Raw genomic sequence first — 16,526 nt, 5'->3', positions numbered from 1 at the left:
AGGTCTCCGATCCGAGATCGTCCCTACTCTCCGCATCGACATGACTACTCTCCGCGTCGTCATGACTACCAGGACCTTCGCCGTGATCGCTCCCGGTCCCGGTATGGTGACTACCAGCGTGACTACCCACGAGACCGCTCTCCTTCTCGGTCTCCGTCACCTCGACTTCACTCGCGCTACCATCGGTACCTGCGCTCACCATCGCGCCACAGCTATAGGCATTTCTCCGACTTCGATCCCGAGCCTCTCCCAAGAGATGTTTATATACCTCGACTCAGGGATTATTATTCACCCGGAACCCGCGACTACTACCGTTCACGCGACCAACGATCTCCTTATTATCGCCACCTGTCTCCAGATTGCTACGATGACTACCAACACCACTGCTACTCTCCCCGAGGAGAGCCAAACCCTCGCACCCGAGAGCATGCGGCAGCACTTCGGACCCGAGACGTTTTCGACTCCCAGACTGCACCTGGTTCCCACCATGCTGTGCAGCCCCCCGTTGGTCCTCGAAACCGAGATTCTCCCAGAACAGCATCCGCATCGGTTTCCAAACCACCAGCTTCGCCACTCAAGCGTCCTCGGGACCCTTCACCTGTTGGATCCAAGTCTCCACAACGTCCCGCCTCGACTTCGGATAGAGACACTTCTGATCAATCCGACTCCGAGGTGGCCCCAGCCTCACCCTCATCGGACCAGCCTCCTAGGCTTTCACCATCCGACAGTTCTAAGGCCTACCTGAATCTTGTTACAACCATGGCTTCCGCACTAAACATCCCTATGTCCTCTGACTCACCTAAAGTTTCGGATGTGGTCCACGACCTAGTCCGTGCAGATTTTCCTGATAGCTCTACGCTTCCTATGCTCCCTGTACACCTTGAAGGCCTCCAGGAAGCTTGGGAGAAACCGGCTTCGATCCCTACACTTTCTCGCCGCCTGGATTCTCTTTATAGGGTGCACGTAGCTGACTGCAAATTCCTCGCATCTCACCCGGCACCCAACTCTGTCGTTGTTCATTCCGCCACCAAGACCAAACAATCTCGCCACCCCGTTCCTCCGGACCGGGAGGGTCGAAAATTGGACACTCTGGCTAAGAAAATCTATAGCTTTTCTTCAACCAACTCCAAGTTGAACAATTATTTAGCCTATTTTGCGGCTTACTCCTTCAATTTGGCAAACCAGATTACCCCTCATATCGCATCCATGCCTGACTCATCTCAGAAGGCTGTGTCGTCCCTCGTCTCTGAGCTCTCCCGTGTCACTAAACAACAAATCAACTCTATCCGCCATGCGGTCTCCTGTTCCTCTCGAATTTTTGCAACTTCGGTGGCTTTACGCCGCCACGCCTGGCTGCGCTCTACCAACTTGCAGCCGGACATCAAGCAGCGTATAGAGGACCTTCCCTTCGACGGTCTGGGGCTGTTCCATGCGTCCACGGACGAGGTCCTTGCATCGGTCGACGACGGCCGCAAAAGAGCCAAACGACTTGGCGTCACACAACCAACCTCACTGCCCCCTAATAGGCAGAGACCGTGGAAGCCATCCTTTCAGCGCCGCCAGCGGTCTCCCAAGTCTCAAGATTTCTGGAAAAGGAAACCTCTCCCAAAGCAACCTTTTCATCAAAGGCCACGGGCTCAACCTTCTAAGAAACAGTCTCAGACAGGCAAGCAGTCTCTTTGACTCTCCCATCAGGCATACCAGACTATCCCCTTTCTACCCGAGCTGGAGTTCCATCACCACCGACTCTTGGGTCCTCACCATCGTGCGTCTAGGTTACGCAATAGAGTTCGTTTCGCCACCTCACCACCACCACTTCATAGCCACACCTCCATCTGCTCTCTTGCAGCAGGAAATTCTGGACTTGCTCCAGAAGAATGCCATAGAACCCGTTCCTCCTCAACATCGAGGGACGGGATTCTACTCAAGATACTTCCTGGTCCCCAAACGCGATGGAGGAAAGCGCCCTATCCTAGATCTTCGGAAGCTGAACAATTTCATCGAATGCAGGAAGTTCAGAATGATCTCCCTACATGCTATCCTGCCTCTTATTCCCAGGAACTCCTGGATGGCTTCCCTAGATCTTCAGGACGCTTACTTCCACGTGACTATCCGGCCCCATCATCGGAAGTATTTAAGATTCGCTATGGGGCAAGACCACTTTCAGTACGTATCTCTGCCCTTCGGCCTCTCCACCGCGCCAAGGGTATTCACCAAGTGTATGGCGGTGGTGGCAGCGGCTCTCAGACTCCGAGACATCACAGTCTTCCCATATATAGACGACTGGCTTCTCATAGCACCGACTCAGCATCGTTTGCAGACCAATATCAGCACAACGCTCTCCCTTCTCGATTCCCTGGGCCTTCGTGTGAACGCATCCAAATCCCATCTCGAGCCCACGCAGGATATCAAGTTTATAGGGGCTCTCCTACGCACCTCTCTTCACCGTGCTTTCCTCCCAGGGGATCGAGCAATCACCATCATCACCTTAGCCAGGTCAATTCAACGACAGCCTTGCCAGTCTGCATTCACAATACAACGCCTGCTGGGCCTCATGGCCGCCACGACTTCTGTCATCCACTTTGCCAAGCTACGGATGCGACAACTACAGCTCTGGTTTGTAAGAGCCTACCATCCTCTGTTGCAACCGCAGAGTACCTTACTCACGGTTCCCCAGAGAGCACTTTCATCCCTTACCTGGTGGACGGTACCCAGCAATCTCCTCGCGGGCATGCCGTTCCTACCGACGCCTCCAGTAGCTGTTGTGACAACAGATGCCTCAAAGTGGGGATGGGGAGCCCACTTACAGGACAAGACCGTCAGAGGCCTTTGGACCCCCTCCGAGAGGGCCATGCACATAAACTGCTTGGAACTGATTGCCGTACACAGGGCCCTCTTATCCTTTCTTCCCCTGATCAACGGGAGCCATGTCCAGATCTCAACGGACAACATGGCAACTGTCTATTACATCAACAAACAGGGGGGCACCAAGTCTCTCAGACTTTGCCGTATAGCCATCGTGCTCTGGGAATGGTGTCTGGAGCACAACATTCACTTGACCGCTGTTCACCTCCCAGGCGTCGACAATGTTCTGGCCGACTCTCTGAGCAGGTTTCGTCTGGACGACCACGAGTGGTCCCTCAATCCGACTTACCTCCGACGCATTTTCAGATGCTTCAGAACACCCAAGGTGGATGCCTTTGCTTCGCGGGACAATGCCAAATGCCCACGCTATTTTTCAAGAAGGGAGAACGACGCCTTCCTACACAGATGGACGGGCCCTCTCCACTACATCTTCCCACCAACCCCTCTACTGACTCGGGTACTGATGAAGATCACACGAGACGGCACGGACTGCATCCTGGTAGCCCCTTGGTGGCCACGGCAACCATGGTTCACGAGACTTCTCCAGTTATCTCATCACACCTACCGTCGCCTCCCTCTCGTGAGCGACCTCTTGTCCCAAGCCAACGGTCAGATATTGCACCACAATCCTCAGGTACTGGCCTTAACGGCCTGGAGAATTCGACCTCCCACCTCTCCGCAGAGGTAGCCCACGTTATTCTGAACGCCAGGAAGCCCTCCACAAGGCTTTCGTACCAAAGGAAATGGAAACGCTTCTGTTCATTCGCGACTGCTAACCATTTACTTCCAGAATCAGTACCTCTCAATATGATCCTGGAGTATTTACTTTCCCTACAGAAATCAGGACTCTGTTACTCATCCTTGAAAGTTCATCTGTCTGCCATCTCTGCATTCCACAACCCGGTAGACGGCAAAACAGTTTTTTCTCATTCCTTGTCCAAGGCCTTTCTCAAGGGCATGTTGCACCTCAATCCACCCGTTAAACCCCTTGTCCCAACTTGGAGTTTATCCCTAGTTCTTTCCTCGCTTATGAAAGCACCATTCGAACCTATGGCCACCATAGACCTCAGCCTTCTCTCCTGGAAGACAGCGTTGCTTGTTGCCCTTACCTCTGGGAAACGGGCAAGTGACTTATGCGCCTTCCGCCACGATCCTCCCTACACCACTTTCCACAAGGAAAAGGTTGTCCTCAGACCGGACCCTGCGTTCCTTCCTAAAGTTGTCTCCCAGTTCCACCTATCGACTGCAACCTCTCTGCCGACCTTTTTTCCCAACCCAACCGATCACGGACAACGGGCCCTGCATTCGCTGGATGCAAGAAGGGCTTTATCCTTCTACCTTGATCGTACACGGCCTTTCCGTAAGGACCCTAATCTATTTGTGGCATACGGAAACCCCTGCAGGGGACTCAAAATCTCTACCCAGAGACTATCTAAATGGGTAGTTAGCGCCATTAGGCTGTGCTACGAACTGGCTAACCAGCCTCTGCCCGAAGGCCTTAAGGCTCACTCTACCAGAGCGGTCTCGACGTCTTCGGCTTTCTTACACGGCGTCTCCCTAGAGGACATCTGTGCTGCTGCATCGTGGTCCTCTCCCTCCACGTTCGTCTCCCATTATGCGTTGGACGTTCGTGCAAGACGTGACGCCTCCTTCGGCCAAGCGGTCCTCAGATCCATCTTTCACTAAAATGGAGGTGAGTGCATCCGCTTATGTTTCTATATCATACTATCTTTGCTTTGGGCCATGTGACTAACCTTTTTCTCCTCCAGCACCCTCCTCCAGGACACTTAGCTGGCTAGTCACCCATGTGTGGGACTGCACAGAGACCACGAAGAAGATAAACAGGTTGCTTACCTGTAACTGATGATCTTCGAGTGGTCATCTGTGCAGTCACACACGCCCACCCAGCCTTCCCCGCTGCTGGCTTTTGGTACTTCTTGTTTTAACCTTTCTAGTCTCTCTGCCAGTGGCGGCTGGAAGAAACTGAGTGGAATGGGCGCTCTCCCCCCGCTCCAGGCATGCGCAGTCGCTGCCTGCTCCCCAGGGCGGGAGGAAAGCGCGCCAAAAGACGTTATAAACGAGCTATTGGAGCTCCGAGGTACGGATCCGTTGCCTGCGGCAAGACCCATGTGTGTGACTGCACAGATGACCACTCGAAGATCATCAGTTACAGGTAAGCAACCTGTTTTTATCTCTTTCCTCTTGTTTCAAACTATGCATAATTATATATTATGCATAATTATATATATATAATTATGGGAATATAATTATGGGAAACTATGCATAATTATATATATATAATTATGGGAAATACCTTGAGATTTTGGGGCTGAAGACTGAGGAGGGCAGGTTTGAGAGAGGAGGGACTTCAATGGGGTATAATGCCATTGAGTCCACCTTCCAAAGCCACCATTTTCTCCAGGTGAATCTCTGTTGCCTGAAGATCAGTCGTAATCCTGGGACATTTCCAGTCACCACCTGGAGTTTGAAGCAAAAAGCCTTTGTGTAACAAGCCTCAATACACACCATTTACAAAACCAATCAATAAATCAGCTGTATAGAAAATCCAAAAACAGTCAAATCTACAATATCTTCTATACAAAATTGTGCACAGAAAAGAACATATACCATTTGTGTAACCAGGAACAGAGAATCAATGAAAATCCAACAGGAAAATCCTTAATCCTTGAATCCAGTCAATAATTCCTTACAAATGGATCTCTTCTGTCCCAAGTACTGTAGTGAACCTAAGAACAAAGACGGTCCAAAATTTTTGACTCCAGTCCAATTTGATTCCAGCAATGCAACTAATGAACAAAACTGGTATTCTGTTGTCTTGTTTCACTGAACCTTTAGCCAAACTTTACAATGGTCAGAAATAATTCTCAGATGAGAATACTCAAAACACTGTATACTTCCTCAAGGTTACAAATTGGCAACCCTTAGGGAGAACATAGTCTGGTCTCAGTGCTGAGGAAAGGGGGTGTTTCTGCCTGTTCTTTTTTCCCTGTCATGAATGCTCCACCCCAGACTGTTTTAAGTCCTGATAGGAAAAGGCGATGGGTACTCCCTGATGTGCCTTTTTCTTTTCCCTACCAGAGCTTAAAGCAGCTTGGGGGGACAAAGCTATTTCTGATTATAAAAATGGCATGGGAAAGAGTTTTTTGATCAGGACCAAGGCCACAATGACCCCTCACGGCTGCTTTTGAAAAGAAAAATACCCCCACAGAACTGCCACATCAGATTGGCCGTTCAGTTGTAGTAAGCCTGCACTACTGTACTACTTCACACTGCAGATTAAGGACCACATAATTTAATGATCCTCTTTTTTTTTTTTAATCCTTCAACATAGAAAACTACATATCAGGAAGAAGAGTTCTAGCCTAGGCATCTGCTATGGTATACTGGTTTTCTTGTGGGTGAACTTCTTTTGCCTGGAGGAACATTCAGTCATGTGATTTCCCCACCTTTTGCAATTTGAATTGGTGCATGTTTACCACTTCAAAGAGGGCATAGCTCAAGGAGACATTAGAGATCCCTGACTGGATCTCCTGCTTCTATGAATAGCAGCCACAGGGGGAGGGGGCTGATTTGGACCACAGTGCTGGGCAAGGGGGCTTATAATCCTTTCCTCTTGCATTGTTTCCTAATGTGAATCATAAGCTCATAGAATTTTTGTGAATTTTTGTCCTGGCCCAAATCAGATTCTCCATTTTTATGGTGTTTATAGAATTAAAGAAAAAAAAGACTGGAGACTTAATAACATATTTCAATAGTTTATGGTTATGTAGTATTAACTGAAAAGCCTATATTTGGGTACATCCCCCCCCCCCGCAAGATCTATTGTCCTGGCCCAAATCAGATTCTTTATTTTTATGGTGCTTATAGAATTTAAAAAAACAAAATAAAACTGGAGCCTTAATAACATATTTCAATTGTTTATGGTTATGTGGTATTAACTGAAAAGCCTATATTTGGGTACTTTCCCCCTTTTAGGTATGCATACTGTGTCTGAAGAGGGAAAACATAAGTAAATAAATATATATCATGGGGAATTTCATTTATCTGCTTATTGATTATGTATTTATCAAAAATTTCAGCCAAGTATGGACTCCTAAAGCAGTTTATCAAAATCTAATGGCAAATTTGGTGCAAAATTTTCCTCAGGGAAGGGATTTTCAGCTTCAGCCGTGTTGGATAGGGGCCTAACTGTTGCCTCTCTTTCCTCTGTTGGCCTCACTGGTGGCAGTTGGTAGGTAGAGGATTTGGAGTTCACAGCTGGAATGAGATTGGTAGGCCTCTGTCTTGTGTGCAAAAAGTCCTAGATACAATCCCTGGCATCTCCAGTTAAAAGGATGTTAGCAGGTGATACAAAAGACCTCTTATTGAGACCTTGGAGAGTTGCTGCCAGTCAGAGCAGGCAATACTGACCTTGATAGGTCAAGGTCCTATACTGACAGCTCTGTATGAGGCATCTTCATGTGTTCCTGAGTACCTAGCTGTTCTTTCCCTTCCCTCAGACAATCTCATCAGTGGCAGTTGAAAACTGTAATGTTGTTTAAAACTTACATTTTGTCTTCTGAGGAAATCTTGAGTTGAAACTTGTCTTAATGTAATTTAGTATCGGCATTTTTAATGATGTTAGTGATTTATTATACTGGACAAATTTGGGCTTCCAATGCAGCCATGTGATGGGAGAATTTGGATTATGGCTGTTATGCTGTGGCACATGCGCATAAACATGCATTGTTTTCTTCCACTCAACTTTTTGGTCTTTTAAGGAAGGAAAAAATCTGGTTTCTGGTTTGTGGTGACCAATATCTGTCCAGGAAATGGAGCCAATTAGCCCATTCTGCCCTGACACCATTTAAAAAAAAATTGGAAGCAAGTTTGCAAAAGAACATATAATTATCTACTTAATCTTGCTTTATTGACATAACATTAAACATTTATCTTTGCTTCTTTACTTCCTTTTCTTTTTCATCATCACTATTATTGCTATGCTTGACTACTAAGAGAGAACTGCCCTAACACCATGTTCCTGATCCAATTACCACCAGCCCACAGCTACTTCTAAGAAATTTCTCTTTTGTTTAGTAGTGCTTAAACTTAACCATCAGTATATCAAAGCAGTATATTGTACCTGACAATAATCATAATGATTGAGCCAATCAGGTGTAGTTGTTATAGTGTTGGATTAGGATCTGGAACACCTGTGTTCAAATCCCCATTCTGTCATGAAAGCTCATTAGGGGATCTTGGGCCCATCACTATCTTTCAGTATAACTTACCTTACATGGTTGTTGTGAGGATAGAAAACTGGAGGCGAAGCTGATGTTGTGTAAGTCACTTTGATTCCCCATTGGGGAGAAAAAAGCAGGGTATAAATATCTAAATGTAACTAAATAATTGTATTGAGTTAAGATGAGATTGTAACTATGTTAAACTGCCTGTTTCATTTATTCGATTAATTTTCTTCAGAGGGATGGGAGTTGTCTTAAGTTAACTGGCAAGATTTGTAGAAAGAGTGCATGCAGAGTTACTCCTATCGAAGTCTGCTGAAGCCTTCTGTGGAATGCACAGCTGAGGGGAAAGCTATCTTAAAATAAACTGCATTTTCTTGCTCTGCTATAGCTTAGCATCCATGTTACAGGGGTAGAAAATGCAAAAAGAACTGTCCTGTCTGGCATCCTGTGGTTCGGAATGCCTTTTAGAAAGAATCAAATTTGAAATTTCCCTTACACTTGGTTTGTGTGACCAGCAAATCAGATTATCATGCAATAGTTTTGCTGTGTGCAAAACAGCTGTCACATATTAGTAAACTCAAAGACTTTCTCACCATGTGTGATGGGAGTCTTTGCTAATGGGAAGCAAACAGATTATCTCTTTCAGATTGTTAGGAGCCTGTATTAATAAAACAACAAGTTTTCTAAACCCAGCAAAATAAAAAGGAATTTTTTTGGAGGGGGAGGACAAGTGAATCCTGAGATAACTGTAGAAACTTTCATTGAAAGGACAGAGCTAGCTAGCCGATGGATTAGAATTGTGTTACTTAATTTGCAGTCTAGTGCTTCTGTACTGCTTGCCTAGAGCCGCCTAAAGCAATATATTCCTTGGCTTTCTTACCAAATTCCTGTTCCCCCCTCCCCGACCAGACTAAGAAGCATTCATGATTTAAATCAGGAAATCAGCACAAGAGAAAATTGCTAAACCCTCCATTCCCCATTGCTGTCTCCACTCAGATTCAGAGTTCTCCATGCATGTCATAGATTTTCTATATAACTTGCAGGCTTGGTCCTTAGGTTTCCCAGAAGATTTCACTTGCCTTTCTAGTGGTATATAGCTGCATTTATCTCTTATAGTGAAACAAGAGTCCTCTGTCACTTTGAAGATGAAGGGCTGGATCCTATGATTGTGTGAATAGGAGGCATTTTTACATAGGTGGATCGTCATTCCTACAGCAACTTCCACAAGGGCATTACTAAGAGTGTGGAATCTGTGTGGATCAGTAGAGGTCAGTCAAAAGAGGTAGAAATGACTTCTAGGTACAGATAGACACACATGAAAAAAAATACAAAAAATACAAAAAGGGGGGCTATTTAAAGGGTTTTGCAGTGGGGAGGGGGAACTGAGCTGTATCATCCCCATCTTGGTCTTCTGTTAGCCCTGGGAAGTATACTGAAACAAGCTTTCTCTTGACACAAGGGTGGGATGGAGAAACTTTACCTGATCCCCACTCCATTACTGCCCCTCCCACTTTTGGTTGTTTTTTAGTCCTGTGACCCTCAGCAATGTCTTTTTAAGGATCACAGAGGGTCCCCCTGGGAAGAGGAAGGTGGAGAAAGATCTACAAGCTCTTGTGATAAGCTCCAGCCCTAATGTTTTTATTGTAATATTAATAGTTGTAGGACAGAATCCACTTTATCTGATGAAATAGTTGGTGTTTAGACTTTGTACACATCTTTCTCTCATTCTCTCTCTGTGTGTGTTTGTGTGTGTGTGTGTTTGGATCTGTAATAAGCAAGAGTGCAGTGAAAAAATGACTTGAAACTAGCCTTCTGTTGGACACATGGAATGTGCACCTCATTCTCTCATGCATGTTTTTGAACGAAATGAGAGCTGTGAATAAAAAAAACTGTTTGTAATAGTATGCTGTCTTTTTACTGCCTTTGTTTAATTTAAAATTCAATCCAGTATGGGAGTGCTCAGAATTGTAACTGAAGGTGAAGATGTTGGATTTATATCCCGCCCTCCACTCTGAAGAGTCTCAGAGCGGCTCACAATCGCCTTTACCTTCCTCCCCCACAACAGACACCCTGTGAGGTAGGTGGGGCTGGAGAGACAGCAGCTGCCCTTTCAAGGACAACCTCTACCAGAGGCCATTCCGGCAGGTGCAAGTGGAAGAGTGGGGAATCAAACCTGGTTCTCCCACGTAAGAGTCCACACACTTAACCACTACACCAAACTGGCTCTCCACTACACCAAACTGGGATTCTATTTATTCATGTTTAGAGAATTTCTAGTCTGAGAGCCAGTTTGGTGTAGTGGATAAGTGCACAGACTCTTATCTGGGAGAACCAGGTTTGATTCCCCACTCCTTCACTTGCACCTGCTGAGATAGCCTTGGGTCAGCCATAGCTTTCATAGAAGCTGTCCTTTGAAAGGGCAGCTGCTATGAAAGCACTCTCAGCCCCACCTATCTCACAGGGTGTTTGTTGGGGGCGGGGAGGTAGAGGAGATTGTGGCCGCTCTGAGACTTTGAGATTCAGAGTATAGGGCGGGATATAAATTCAAAATCCAAAATCTTCTTCTTCTTCCCATTCAAAGACTGCTCAAGACAGCTTATTTTATATTCTAATATCCACCTGAGGCCTCTCCCCATCTGTGGATCAGGCCCACACAGGCTAAACAGATTTTTCTTTTTAAGCAAATTCAGGCCCCTCCCCAGGTTTGCAGAAAAGTCTGAATTTTTTTAAAAAACTACATGGGAGGATTTAAATGTCCCAAACAGGAAAGTAACCCTTTCCTTCTTACCTGTGTGGTGAATTTTGGGAGCCGTAGTGGGCCATTTGGGAGCTGCTTTGGGCTCTGCTGCAGTGGTGGTGGTTGCCAGGAGTCATCCAGGGCCTTGCCATGGCAGTGGTGGCTGCCAGGAACTGTTCAGGGCTTTGCTGTGGTGGCAGCAAATGCTGGGAGCTGCTCTGGGCCCTGTTGCTGAGATGGTGGACACAGGCACTGGGAGCCACTCAGAGCAGCTTCCAGTCACTGCCACCAGGCTCCAAGGCTCAGCAATGGTGTGTGTGTGTGTGTGGGGGGAGATGGGATTCCTCCCATGAGTTTCATGGACACCCACTTGTCCATAAACTACTAGCAACATGTGTCCTCCATCTGCAAATACTTAAATCCATGGATTGGGGCCACATGGATCCTGAACAGATTTTTCAGCAAACTTGGAAAACTTCCCAAATTTGCAGAAAAATCTGATTTTAAAAAAAAAACCCAGGGGGGTTAAATTCCCTCCTCCCAATCAAGCACTTACCTCTGTCGTTGGTGGCAGTGGCACTGGGGAGCTACTCTGGTTCCAGTGGCTGTGCAACCTGGCCTCTGCACTGCTCTGGTGGCAGTGGCAGAAATTTGCAGTGGGCCCAGTGGTGGCTGTGCAGCTCGAGGTCTGTGCTGGGCCCAATGGAAGCCGTGCTGGGCATGCTGCCACCTGCACAGCCTGGTAGCTGCACTGGGCTTGCCACTGCCACTGTTGTAGCTTGAGAGTTGTGCCGGGCCTGCCAGCAATGGAGATGCAGGCCTGGGAGTCACAGTGAGAATAGGGCTCCCAAGTTCCCACTGGGGGTGGGGAATCTCCAAGTTTGGTGAGCCCCAACTCGCCAGCAGGGAGGAGGCTGCCAGGGGGATCCCCGCCCCCCAAAGAGCCCATCACCATACAGCATGATGATGTCACCCAGAAGTGATGTATCACATCAGGCACTTGCGTGGGACGCTCTAGGAATTCATTTGAAACTCTATGGTTTTGTGCAAGGACACTCTAGCATTTGGGGGGGGGGACTCTATGTGTGCACACAAGAAAAAAGTCCCCCGCCGGCAGTCATGGGGGACTTGGCAGCCCTAGGTGAGAAGGTGGGAAGAGGGAATCTCCCCACTTGTAGAAAATATACTTGTATAATTAGAAACCAAGGCAGATTGGTAATGAAATACTGCAGTGCCAGGAATAATATCCCATGTGTCCAATTCATGCACATCCTTTATCATCTCTCAGACAATTGTATGGTTGGGTTGACAACTGCGCTGGCAAATTGAGGAATTAGTTACTCACCTCTGCAGCTGTTCTCAGAATTTTGCTAGGAAAGAACATATTGATGACATGTTGATGTAACCAGTGTGGGGTAGTGGCTATGTTGCTGAACTAGGATCTTGAAGATGTAGGTTCAAATCTCCTCTCTGCCATAAAGCTTACTAGGTGATTTTGGACCAGTCAGTCTCTCTCAGCTTAATTTACCTCACAAGACAGAATAGAGAAGATAATTATGTACACAATCTTGAACTCCTTGGAGAAGTAGTAGGATAAAAATGCAGTAAATAAATAGAAAACTGATATGTTAGCAAAGAAAAATCCTTTAAATTTGCAGTGGAAAATTCAGAGGAACAGCTACAAGAATGGGGGGATGGAATCTATTGGAACTTAATATAAGCCTACTGATCTTTTTTTAAAAAAACTTGTTATTGATCAAGGAGTTTTAGGGCAGAGTGTGGCATTTAAACTCTACAGAACAGATAATGGTTTTCAAACTATCTTCAGGGAACCCTTTCATCACCAGCTGATTTTCAGAAGAATTCTTGCATGTTAGCTGTAGAACTATTGCATGGGGAAAAATAATTTTGGAACACATTCTAAGGTGCACACTCATTTCCTCCAGTGTGCTGTTGGGCCTCATCCCTTCCTAATGTGAACACAAAGGGCTTCTCAGAATACACCCAGTGCTCTCTTTCTACAGCATGTTGCAGGGGAAGGTAAGTGGTGCTGGGCAAGCTGTTTTTTCATTAGAGCTTGCCTTCTATTTCTGACTTCTAATTAAAGAACTCCTGAGAAGTTTTCAGAGAAAGCCAGGATTCTCTACAGCACAGCAAGAAAACCAGCAGTCCAGACTATTATTCAGCCTTCAACCATAACCAGTGACAAACTGCTGCTATTAACCAGTGGCTTAGTAGGAGTTGGTTATAACAGACATAGACTTCTCCATCGAAAGGCAGTAAAGAGTGGTAAGGAGATATCGAGTTGGATCCCACAGAACACATCCGCTAGCAGAAGCTCTGCCAAAAACCTTCCTCATTCAAGAGGCTCTTCTGGGTCAGAAGAGGCCTGTTCATGACAGAGGAATGTGTCTGCAGGATGCAGCCCATATTGTTGTCAAATTTGGTCTGGCAAAAAGAAGAAAAAATGGCAGAACTCGATCACTCTTTACAGTGCCTTTTGCATGCTTGCTTGCTTTCCTGTAATATCTGTGTGCCTGGCATTTTAGCACATTTGTTTTTTATTACATACAGCTTTTCTTGAGAGCCATTTATAAAAGAAAATTACTTTATCTGTTTATAGGTTGTCAGTACTCCTCATAAATACCCATCCGTCCACCCCGAGACCCGCCATTGGACAGCCCTGACATTTGCTGTGTTGCATGGACATATTCCTGTAGTTCAGGTATTGCTGTATTTCCTTTTGCTCCATCCCACGTTTTATTTGTCATCTTTAGGTTTGAATTGGCACTCCAACCCATAATTGGCAGCATTCTCATATTGGTTACTCCTTGCTTCTTCTTGGTTTGCTATGTTTATATATAATACCACTATTATATATACCTACAATGAAGCCAATATGAAACTTAAACAGGGTAATTTTACAACGAGATCACACCAGTAAAGTCCTTATCGATTCCCTTTTGTTCCTTCTTGGTCATGTCTTTTATGTCTCTGTTTGTTTACAATGTTTTCTGGTGCTAGTGAAATAACGTGAGCTCTTTTCCCCTCACCTATTTTCTTACATTCTACAGCCAAAAAACTTTATTTGAGCCATAAACAACAGGGAAGAATAATGCTTTACAAATCCAATGAATGGACAGAGAATGTTTTTCTCTCTTAAAATGCAGGAATGTTGTTATCTGGTGAAATGGATTGGCTGATGGTTCAGCACAAGTGAAGCCTTGTGCCTAATTAACTAATGGAATTTATTCCCATAGGATGTGGTTGAGGCTACAAACTTAAATGGAATTAAAAGCGACTTGACAGATTTATGGCAGATAGATGACTATTAAGCTGCAATAGCTGAAAATGAATTCACAGAACACATTCCTCTGATTATCTAGTGCAGGGATAAACAGGGAACGCCTATCCTCATCATGTTCTGCTTGTGGGTGCAGAAGGGAAACCTGACTGACCTCTGCTTACGTGGATCTTTGGTGTGATCCAGGAAAGCAGTTCTAATATTAATTGTTCTTAGTGGGGCATATCCAAATAGTATGTGGGGAGCAGATGAATTGCACCTTCAACATCTGCAGGCCACATATCTTCAGTCTCTTCTACTGCCTTGCTTGCTCACATAGGTGATGGATAGCTTGATGAAGGACCCACATAAGATGGACATACTGCCAGTGGTCAGATGGAATACCCTTTGTCATTGTCGCTGCATCACTCAGGAGGACTTCAGTTTCAAGCACATGGTGCTTCTGTTGTCCTTCTAGCAAGTTCTCTGAAGGCAAAGCTGGAAATTGTATCAACCTTACACAAATTGAGAACACCATGTTGAGTACCCCGGTGGCTGTGAGAGCAACTAGTCCTTGAGGCAAATTTTACAAATGCCGTAGCACCCCACAAAGTTTCCATATTATTTTTTTAACACTTCAGGTTGTAAAGTTGATTTGAGAATGGGAAGGAGTGAAGCATAAAGGGCACGATTCCCTTTTGCCATCATCAAGTCATAAAATGTATTCTTAATCCTTTCCTCCTAGGTTTCATCTATCCTCCTAGATTTTTCTCTAGGAGGATAGATACTTTATATTTCTGCATCTTTCACTTTTCTGAATGGCTAAATATTAAACAATCACAAAGACCCTACTTTGCATTTACAACTTTTAAAAAGACTTGTTTGCAGGCAGGAGAAGTCTCTGCCAGTAAAAGTACATGGCAGGGCACTAGGTAGACCGATAATCTGGATTTAGCAGAAGACAGTTTTGGCTGACTGAAACAGTTGTAAATTAGTTTCTAAACTTGTTTAGAAAACCGTGTGAACATGTACATTTGCTTTTTCCTTTCAATGTGGCTTGCTCTATTATGACAATGACCTACTTATAAGCTTACATACCTGACACTGGCAAACAGACAGACAAAAATTGCAGCTCATTCATCTTAACTGTGGCAAATAGACAATGGATTGGATCCAGAAAAGATAACAAATGTTTGAAGGGAGAATTAGATGTTATCTTGGCTAACACATGGTTTCAACCTCATGTTTGCCAAGATAAAAAGGAAAAAAATAGATATCTCAGGGATGCCATTTGCAGTAGGAAATTGGCAGGTGGAAGAAGAATTATGGATCTTTCTCAGCGACTGATTGCCTCTGCATGTCTCTCCAACATTTGTGTTAAGAAGGCAATGCAGTGTTGGAACCCCATGTTTCCCTCATCATGCATACTTCACTGAAATCGCTGAGATTTAAATGTGCATAGAAAGCATGTCCAATTGAAGGCCAGTTAATCTATTTTATTGTCCCATGGACAGCACCCAGATGCTATGAATTGGGAAAGGCCCACACATGTTTAATTGGCTGGATTCTTCTGCAGTAAACTTGGGAACAGAGATACCAGAGATTGCAAAGTAAAATGAGAATTGTCTCTTGTTTTCCTTCTGAGCTAATCTTTTTCACAAATTTAGGTCTCAGTATGTCCAAGTGAAGTTGCTTTTTGATCACTCCATCGCTGTTCAAACTGTAATTTAGCTCAGTGACCCATCACTGGTCAACCCACTGTGGGATTGGTCATACCACTGCCTGAATTACAGTTTGTGCCTGTGATTGTGATCACTTCCTTACAAACAATAGAAAGTGTGAAATGTGTATCCCTTTTTGAAGTCTTCTTGGTCCCCTCTTCTCAAATTTGCCACTTTGGTAGGAACCATCATTATTGTTGAAGAATGTGCTAAGCACTTCCATTCTGCATTATAAGTAATCATGTTAATGCTATCATGCAAGTCAAATAGGAGGTTATGTGTCAAGAGGAGGAATGTAGATAGGGGTCATCTCAGTAAACCTCAAAGGGGACAGTTGCTTTACTGGTACTGTATAGGAACCTCCTATGTAAGAAAGGTCATCAGAAGGACCAAAGGATAAGAGGCCAGCTGAAGCAAATGTCAAGCCAATTAATGATGTCATCTTGGGCTGCCCTTGAAGACAGCTTGGAACCTGCAACTGAGAATGCAGCAGCCCAACTATTGTCAATGGAACATATCTCTATTTTAAAGCAGCTCCATGAGTTGCTGATTTGTTTCCAGGTTCAATTCAAGGAGCTGGTTATGACCTTTAAAGCCCACATATCTGAAGGGACTCTCTGGCCCTATGTCCCTGTGCACCAAATGCAGTCTTCTGGTTACCATATTCCTGTTGT

The 16,526-nt window shown here is 45.2% G+C and overlaps 2 protein-coding genes across 2 annotated transcripts in view; both read left to right on the top strand.

The window, feature by feature from the left end:
• Positions 1-16,526, top strand: part of PWP1 (PWP1 homolog, endonuclein) — a 477,381-nt gene that overhangs the window by 389,012 nt on the left and 71,843 nt on the right. The gene's annotated exons all lie outside the window — the stretch shown is intronic.
• ABTB3 (ankyrin repeat and BTB domain containing 3) overlaps positions 1-16,526 on the top strand; it is a 350,728-nt gene that overhangs the window by 303,100 nt on the left and 31,102 nt on the right. Inside the window, exon 8 of the mRNA XM_060245557.1 lies at positions 13,472-13,573. Coding sequence (XP_060101540.1) covers positions 13,472-13,573 — 102 coding nt within the window. The remainder of the gene's footprint in view (positions 1-13,471; positions 13,574-16,526) is intronic.

Source organism: Heteronotia binoei, chromosome 8 (assembly GCF_032191835.1).
Source record: "Heteronotia binoei isolate CCM8104 ecotype False Entrance Well chromosome 8, APGP_CSIRO_Hbin_v1, whole genome shotgun sequence".
Lineage (NCBI taxonomy): Eukaryota > Metazoa > Chordata > Lepidosauria > Squamata > Gekkonidae > Heteronotia > Heteronotia binoei.
This window is presented reverse-complemented; position numbering and strand designations above follow the sequence as displayed.